This window comes from Delphinus delphis, chromosome 3 (genome assembly GCF_949987515.2).
Source record: "Delphinus delphis chromosome 3, mDelDel1.2, whole genome shotgun sequence".
NCBI lineage: Eukaryota > Metazoa > Chordata > Mammalia > Artiodactyla > Delphinidae > Delphinus > Delphinus delphis.
In genome coordinates this window covers 142,668,172-142,677,288 of record NC_082685.1, presented here as the reverse complement: position 1 = coordinate 142,677,288, position 9,117 = coordinate 142,668,172, and the positions used below count along the sequence as shown (strand labels likewise).

At 40.2% G+C, this 9,117-nt stretch overlaps 1 protein-coding gene across 7 annotated transcripts in view; it reads right to left on the bottom strand.

The window, feature by feature from the left end:
* Nucleotides 1–1,227: 1,227 nt before the first annotated feature.
* Nucleotides 1,228–9,117, bottom strand: part of CPLANE1 (ciliogenesis and planar polarity effector complex subunit 1) — a 130,261-nt gene continuing 122,371 nt past the window's right edge. For all 7 annotated transcript variants that reach the window (XM_060009574.1, XM_060009578.1, XM_060009579.1 and 4 more), the window contains 2 exons: nt 2,261–2,433; nt 1,228–1,734 (listed from right to left, as the gene is read on the bottom strand). In XM_060009574.1, the coding sequence (XP_059865557.1) occupies nt 1,561–1,734; nt 2,261–2,433 (347 nt within the window). In that variant the 3' untranslated portion in view covers nt 1,228–1,560. The remainder of the gene's footprint in view (nt 1,735–2,260; nt 2,434–9,117) is intronic.

The window sequence follows — 9,117 nt, the reverse complement described above, 5'->3', positions numbered from 1 at the left end:
ACATTTAAAAATTCTTTTATTATCCTTTCACTTAGGTCTTAGAAGGAATAAAATTAATTTATCAGTAGGAGCTGAAGTAGGAAAGGAAGGCTGCAGTTGGTGTTTCTAAGCCAGGCCCACGGATATAATTTCTTGGCAGCTTTGTGTCTGAGCTTCCTTTGCTAACAGATTCCAAACTCAGCCAGAATTAAGAACAGGACACTCAGATGTGGCTTTAGTTTAGATATACATGATACTAAATGCCGTATATTTTCTAATAAAAATGTGAGCAAAATAATATTGTTTTGAGAAATTGGGGAATCCTTTTGATAACTGGAGGTATTCCCAAGCATGGTAAGTGCTTGAAATCTAGATATGGAAACTGCTTCTTTTAACCCTTGTTTGGAAGGTATGCAGTCTAGACCCTTCCTTGTAAGGATGTTTCTTTCCTGTGTCAGGCATGCTACAAAACTGTCGTACTGCAGTTTTTTGAAGACTAAGAGAACATATTCAAGCTAGAGGCTGGAGGCTGCCTAGGACCATCAGTCTTCTGCTGACAGAAGACTACCCTCCTTCAGTCCTTATTTTCAGGTTTGCTGTACGGATGTAAAATTGACTGAGACCAAGAAAAGACTTCCACTTGCAGCTATGACAAAGTAACTGGCACGTGACCAGTCTGCATGCCTTAACCATAAAATTGGACAAAAAATGTGAGGCAACTGCTTTTAGACACTGGACAGCATCGTGCAGTGCGAGACAGTGATCCCCGAGGGAAGGGAAGCTCATGAGGTAAGTCTCATAAATGCTTGGCTCTCTGCTTTAAGGGTATTATCCCAACTCCAGCATAACGAGCTATGTCCAAGCAGACCACAGTGGCCCCACTGAGCTGACAAGGCAGAGATCAAAGTGCAGGGTAGTAGCAGTGGCCAGACTCTGCAAGGCACCCAAAGTATCCAACTCTTTCTTCCTCCAAGGCTTTTCACGATACAGGGCAGAGGACAGAAGACCTGGCCCATGTGGAACATGTTTTATTTAGAAGTTCAGGATTAGTGGAAGGTGGCTGGTTCCTTTTCACCCCACAGCCAAGTCCTACACAATTTTAGGATATCTTTTAAAATGGAGTTCATTATTGAGCGTCTCTGGTGAGAGTGTGATTTTCTTCACCTCAATGAAAGCATTTTTTTTCCTATCAGGTTGACCCAGCTAAGGTTGCTTCTTAAAACTCAGGGGGTAAAGGATGAGGCAAGACAGAAGGTTTTTATTGAAAGAAGCTTAAATATTATACAAGCTTGGCTTGAAAGGTACTGTTTATTTCATCATTTAAAAAATTATACCTAAAGATAATAAGTCAAATGCAAAAACATATAACACATCTATAGTTAACCCCTTTCCCTCGAAGGCAAACTTATTGAGAAATGTTTATTTTTCCTCTTAAAATGTCTAATCCAGGTAATAATATGCCTGCAGGTGGTAAATTCACATTGCTTCTTTCATTGCTTCTCTCCCTTAAACCCCCAGATCTTTCAGAACTACAACACTGAGTTGCTGGCCTTTGCGTGGAAGCAGAGTGACATTCAGGTCTTACAGGTCCAGGGCCCGGTGGACAGACGGGCTCTTGTCCTCCACACCGGCCACCATATCTTCGACGGCATCCCAGTCAAGCTTGCTGAGGATGCTGCCTGTGCTCTCAGACAAGCTGTCCGGGCCACCCACCCCAAAAGGAGGCTCTGGCTTTTCTTCAGTTGGTGATGAGTCCTATCAAATTGAGAAAGACAGTAAGTTGTGGTCCTAGCCTGAGAAAAAATAAATGGAACATGAACTAAATTTTCCAAAGATTCTAGAGCTGCTCATCCACCGAGCACTGAAGGAAACATGAAGGGAACCAGGGCTGCGGTTGCCCAGCACATCTAGATTGGCAATGGGCTGAATGAGCACCACCCGACACAAGATGCTGGCGCCAGGTCTGAAGAGTGGACAGAATAGATTTTTATGTCTATAGTACAATGATCTGTTCTTACATTTTTGTTGTTGTGTCTTGTTTTTTGAGTCTTTTTTTTTTTTTTTTAGATTAAAAAGAAAATACACAGTCAAGGAAAATTCTGCATGATAAATGCTGGAGTACTAAGCCACAAGTGTAGATGCTTTGAATCGCTACTTCAAACTGACCTAATAATCTTTCAGTATGTCTACATCCCACTAAATAAATAAATAAACAACAACAAAAAAACCCTAAAGAACCCAAGGAACCACTAGGCAAACTGGAACCTGGAACAACGTGTACCTGTAGAAGGGAACTGTGACTCTCATACAGAATCGCACGGATGTCTGAAGGTACCATCCAGGGGCTCACCACAGTCTCCTCTCTCTCATACTCTAAACATACCTCCTTGGTTTGAGGGGCAAGACCAGCACTTGTGTGATTTTCTGTACACCGCAGACAGGGAGCATTAGACCCTTTCAAGGGAAAAGAACAATGCATACATTAGGACTGATTCATTTATAAGTTTGTTACTTACAATGACTTTTATAATCAAACCCAAGGCAGTCACACCTTACCTAATATTTAAATCACAAGGTCTGGATATGGTTGGCTTTAGGGTTCCAGCAATTCCTATTCTATGTGAGAGAAGGAAATTGAATTCTGGCCACCTCTTTTGTTTTGTTTTCCTTTTTATTTTATATTGGAGTACAGTTGATTAAAAATGTTGTGTTAGTTTCAGGTGTACAGCAAAGTGATTTAGTTATACATATACATGTATCTATTCTTTTTCAAGTTCTTTTCCCATTTAGGTTATTACAGAATATTCAGCAGAGTTCCCTGTGCTATAGTAATAGTAGGTCCTTGTTGGTTATCTATTTTAAATATAGCAAGCATGTATATGTCAATCCCAAACTCCCAATCTATCCCTCCCCCCCACCCTTCTCCCCTGGTAACCATAAGTTCGTTCTCTAAGTCTGTGAGTCTGTTTGTTTTGTAAGTAAGTTCATTTGTATCATTGTTTTTAGATTCCACATATAAGCGCTATCATATGATATTTGTCTTTCTCTGTCTGATGTACTTTGCTCAGTATGATAATCTCCAGGTCCATCCATGTTGCTGCAGATGGCATTATTTCATTCTTTTTTTTTTTTTTTTTTTGCGGTACATGGGCCTCTCACTGTTGTGGCCTCTCCTGTTGCAGAGCACAGGCTCCAGACGTGCAGGTCCAGCGGCCATGGCTCACGGGCCTAGCCGCTCCGCGGCATGTGGGATCTTCCCAGACCGGGGCACGAACCTGTGTCCCCTGCATCGGCAGGCGGACTCTCAACCACTGCGCCACCAGGGAAGCCCTATTTCACTCTTTTTAATGGCTGAGTAATATTCCATTGTATACACGTACCACTTCTTCTTTATCCATTCTTCTGTTGATGGACATTTAGGTTGCTTCCATGTCTTGGCTATTGTAAACAGCACTGCAATGAACACTGTGGTACACGTATCCTTTTGAACCGTGGTTTTCTCAAGATATATGCCCAGGAGTGGGATTGCTGGATCATATCGTAGCTCTAGTTTTAGATTTTTTAGTAACCTCCATACCGTTCTCCATAGTGGATATACGAATTTACATTCCCACCAACATTCCTTTTCTCCACACCCTCTCCAGCATTTATTGTTTGTAGACTTTTTGACAGTGGCCATTTTCACTGGTGTGAGATGATATCTCATTGTAGTTTTGATTTGCAATTTTCTAATAATTAGCAATGTTGAGCATCTTTTCATGTGCCTCTTGGCCATCTGTTTATCTTCTTTGGAGGAATGTCTATTTAGGTCTTCTGCCCACTTTTTGATTGGGTTTTTTTTTTTGATATCGAGGAGCTGCATGAGCTATTTGGAAATTTTGGAGATTAATCCCTTGTTGGTCACATTGTTTGCAAAAATTTTCTCCCATTCCATGGGTTGTCTTTTTGTTTCGTTTATGGTTTCTTTTGCTGTGCAAGTTTTTGAGTTTAATGAGGTCCCATTGGTTTATTTTTATTTCCATTACTCTAGGAGACGGATCAAAAAGATATTACTGTGATTTACCTCAAAGAGTGTTCTGCCTGTGTTTTCCTCTAAGAGTTTTATAGTATCTAGTCTTAATTTATGTCTTTAATCCATTTTGAGTTTATTTTTGTGTATGGTGTTAGGGAGTGTTCTAATTTCATTTTTTTACACGTAGCTGTCCAGTTGTCCCAGCATCATTTATTGAAGAGATTGTCTTTTCTTCACTGTATATTCTTGCCTCCTATGTCATAGATTAATTGACCATAGGTGTGTGGGTTTATCTCTGGATTTTCTATACTGTTCCATTGATCTGTATTTCTGATTTTGTGCCTGTACCATACTGTTTTGATTACTGTAGCTTTGTCATTTAGTCTGAAGTCAGGGAGCCTGATTACTCCAACTCTGTTTTGCTTTCTCAAGATGTCTTTGGCTATTTGGGGTCATTTTTGTGTTTCCATACAAATTGTAAAATTTTCTGTTCTAGTTCTGTGAAAAATGCCATTGGTAATTTGATAGGGATGGCATTGAATCTGTAGATTGTCTTGTGTAGTACAGTCATTTTGACAATATTGATTCTTCCAATCCAAGAACATAGTATATCTTTCCATCTATTTGCATCACCTTTGCTTTCCTTTCATCAGCATCTTATAGTTTTCATAGTACAGATCTTTTTGCCTCCACAGGTAGGTTTATTCCTAGGTATTTTATTCTTTTTGATGCAATGGTAAATGGGATTGTTTCCTTGATTTCTCTTTCTGATTTTTCATTGCTAGTGTATAGGAATGCCAGAGATTTCTGTGCATTAATTTTGTATCCTACAACTTTACCAAATTCATTGATGAGCTCTAGTGGTTTCCTGGTAGCATCTTTAGGATTTTGTATGTATAGTATCATGTCATCTGCGAACAGTGACAGTTTTATTTCTTCTTTTCCAATTTGCATTCCTTCCTTTTCTTCTCTGATTGCTAGAACTTCCAAAACTATGTTGAATAAAAGTGGTGAGAGTGGACATCCTTGTCTTGTTCCTGATCTTAGAGGGAATGCTTTCAGCTTTTCACAATTTTGTGTGATGTTAGCTGTGGGTTTGTCATATATGGCCTTTATTATGTTGAGGTATGTTCCCTCAATGCCCACTTTCTGGAGAGTTTTTATCATAAATGGGTGTTGAATTTTGTCAAAACCTATTTTTTTTTTTTTTTTTTTTTGCCATACGCGGGCCTCTCACTGTTGTGGCCTCTCCCGTTGCAGAGCACAGGCTCCGGATGCACAGGCTCAGCAGCCATGGCTCACGGGCCCAGCTGCTCCATGGCATGTGGGATCTTCCCGGACCGGGGCACGAACCCATGTCCCCTGCATCGGCAGGCGGACTCTCAACCACTGCGCCACCAGGGAAGCCCTATCAAAAGCTTTTTCTGCATCTATTGAGATGATCATATAGTTTTTATTCTTCAATTTGTTGATATGGTATAGCACACTGATTTGCAGTACTGAAAAATCCTTGCATCTTTCGAAAAAAATCCCACTTGACCATGGTGTATGATCCTTTTAATGTACTGTTGGATTTGAGGTTTTTCGTTTGTTTTTTGTTTTATTTGGCTGCATTGGGCCTTAGTTGCGGCAGGTGGAATCTTCACTGCGGCAGGTGGAATCTTCACTGCAGCATGCGGGATCTTTGTGGTGTGCGGGCTCTTCGTTGTGGTGTGCAGGCTTCTCTCTAGTTGTGGTGCATGGGCTCCAGAGAGTGTTGGCTCAGTAGCTGTGGTGCACAGGCTCACTAGTTGCAGTGTATGGGCCCGGAACGTACAGGCTCAGAAGTTGCAGGGGGTGGGCTCTCTAGTTGTGGTGCGCGGGCTCTAGAGTGCAAGGACTTGGTAGTGGTGGCACAGGGCTCACTAGTGGCATGTGGGCTCTAGAGCACACGGGCTCAGTAGTCGCCATGACTTGCCCTGTGGCATGTGGGATCTTAGTTCCCTGACCAGAGATTGAACCTGCGTCCCCTGCACTGGAAGGCGGATTCTTAACCACCGGATCACCAGGGAAGTCCCTGGATTTCGTTTGCTAGTATTCTGTTCAGGATTTTTGCATCTATATTCATCAGTGATATTGGCCTGTAATTTTCGTTCTGTGTGTGAGTGGTATCTTTGTCTAGTTTTGGTATCAGGTGACACTGGCCTCATAGAATCAGTCTGGGAGTATTCCTTCATCTACAATTTTTTGGAATAGTTTCAGAAAGATAGGTGTTAACTCTTCTCTGATTGTTTGATAGAATTCACCTGTGAAGCCATTTGGTCCTGGACTTTTGTGTGCTGGAAATTTTTTAATTGCTGTTTCAATTTCAGTGCTTGTATTTGGTTTTCATATTTCCATTTCTTCCTGGTTCAGTTTTGGGAGATAGTACCTTTCTAAGAATTTGTCCATTTTTTCCAGGTTGTGCATTTTATTGGCATAGATTGCTTGTAGTAGTCCCTCTGTATTTCTGTGGTGTCTGCTGTAACTTTTTTCATTTCTAATTTTATTGATTTGAGCCCTCTTTTTTTCTTGATGAGTCTGTCTGGCTAAAGATTTATCAATTTTGTTTATCTTCTCAAGAACAAGCTTTTGGTTTCATTGATCTTTGCTATTGTTCTCTTTGTTTCTATTTATTTCTGCTCTGATTTTTATGATTTCTTTCCTTCTACTAACTTTGGGTTTTGTTTGTTCTTCTTTCTCTAGTTGCTTTAGGTGTAAGGTTAGGTTGTTTACTTGACATTTTTCTTGTTCCTGAGGTAAGAATGTATTGCTATAAACTTCCCTCTCAGAACTGTGTCCCATAGGTTTTGGATCATGGTGCTTTCACTGTCTTTTGTCTCCAGGTATTTTTTGATTTCCTCTTTGATTTCTTCAGTGATCCATGATGTTTATTATTATATTGTTTAGCTTCCACATGTTTGTGTTTTTTACAGTTTTTTCATAGTTGATTCTAATCTCATAGCATTGGGGTCAGAAAAGATGGTTGACATGATTTCAGTTTTCTTAAATTTACCGAGGCTCACTTTGTGGCCCAGCATGTGACCAATCCTAGAGAATGTTCCACGTGCACTTAAGAATGTGTATTCTGCTGCTTTTGGATGGAATGCTCTACAAATATCATCAATTACATCCATCTGGTCTAATGTGTCATTTAAGGCCTCTGTTTCCCTACTGATTTTCGGTCTGGATGATCTGTCTACTGATGAAAGTGGGGTGTTAAAAGTCCCACACTATTATTGTGTTACTGTTGATTTCTCTTTTTATGGCTGTTAGCATTTGCCTTATATACTGAGGTGCTTCTATGTTGGGTGCATATAAGATCGTTATATCTTCTTCCTGGATTGATCCCTTGATCATTATGTAGTGTCCTTCTTTGTCTCTTGAAACAGTCTTTATTTTAAAGTCAATTTTGTCTTATATGAGCATTGCTACTCCAGCTTTCTTTTGATTTCCATTTGCCTGTAATACTTTCCATCCCCTCACTTTCAGTCTGTATGTGTCCCTAGATCTGAAGTGCATCTCTTGTAGACAGCACATGTATAGGTCTTGTTTTTGTATCTATTCAGCCAGTCTATATCTTTTGGTTGGAGCATTTAATCCATTTATGTTTAAGGTAATTATTGATATGTTCTTGTTGCCATTTTGTTAATTGTTTTGGATTTGTTTTTGTAGGTCTTTTTTCTTCGCTTACTCTTTTGTTCTCTTTTGATTTGACTACCTTTCATGTTGTGTTTGGATTCCTTTTTTCTTTTTTGTATATCTATTGTGGATTTTTGGTTTGTGATTACCAAGAGGTTTTGATACAGCAGTCTACATAAAAAGGATAGTTTTAACTTGCTGATCATTTAATTTCAAATTCATTTCCAATATCCTCCATTTGTACTCTCCTCACGATTGCTGCTTTTGATATCATACTTGTGTGTGGATGACTTCCTACCTTTACTGTATGTTTGCCTTTACTGGTTAGCATTTCTATTCATAATTTTCTTGTTTCTATTTGTGGCCTTTTCTTTTCCACCTAGAGAAATTCCTTTAGCAGTCGTTGCAAAGCTGGTCTGGTAGCGCTGAATTCTCTTAGCTTTTGCTTGTCTGTAAAGCTTTTGACTTCTCCATCGAATCTGAGTGAGAGCCTTGCTAGGTAGAGCGTTCTTGGTTGAAGCTTCTTCCTGTTCATCACTTCCCTTCTGGCCTGCATACTTTCTGCTGAGGAATCAGCTTACAACCTTTTGGGAATTCCCTTGTATGTTATTTGTTGCTTTTCCCTTGTTGCTTTTAATATTTTTTCTTTGTCTTTAATTTTTGTCAATTTGATTACTATGTGTCTTAGCATGTTCCTACTTAAGTTTATCCTGCCTGGGACTCTCTGGGCTTCCTTGGACTTCCTTGACTGTCTCCCTTCCCATGTTAGGGAAGTTTTCAGCTATTATCTCTTCAAATATTTTCTCAGGTCCTTTCTCTCCCTCTCCTCCTTCTGGGACCCCTATAATGCGAATGTTGGTGCATTTAATGTTGTCCCAAAGGTCTCTTAGGCTCTCATCATTTCTTTACATTCTTTTTTCTTTATTCTATTCTGCAGCAGTGATTTCCACCATTCTGTCTTCCGGCTCACCTGTCCATTCTTCTGTCTCAGTTATTCTGCTACTGATTCCTTCCAGTGTATTTTTCATTTCAGTTATTGTTCATCTGTTTCTTCTTTAATTGTAGGTCTTTGTTAAACATTTCTTGTAACTTCTCTATCTGTGCCTCCATTCTTTTTCGAAGAACTTGGATAATCTTTTCTGTTATTACTCTGAATTCTTTTTCATGTAGATTGCTCATCTCCACTTCACTTAGTTGTTCTTCTGGGGTTTTATTTTGTTCCTTCATCTGGGACATATTCCTCTGCTGTCTCATTTTGTCTAACTTTCTGCGATGTGGTTTCCGTTCTGCAGGCTGCAGGGTGGTAGTTCTTGCTTCTGCTGTCTGCCCCCTGGTGGGTGATGCTAAGAGGCTTGTGCAGGCTTCCTGGTGGGAGGGACTGGTTCCTGACCACTGGTGGGTGGAGCTGGGTCTTGTCCCTCTGGTGGGCAGGGCCGTATCAAGGGGTGTGTTTCGTGGGTAGCCAT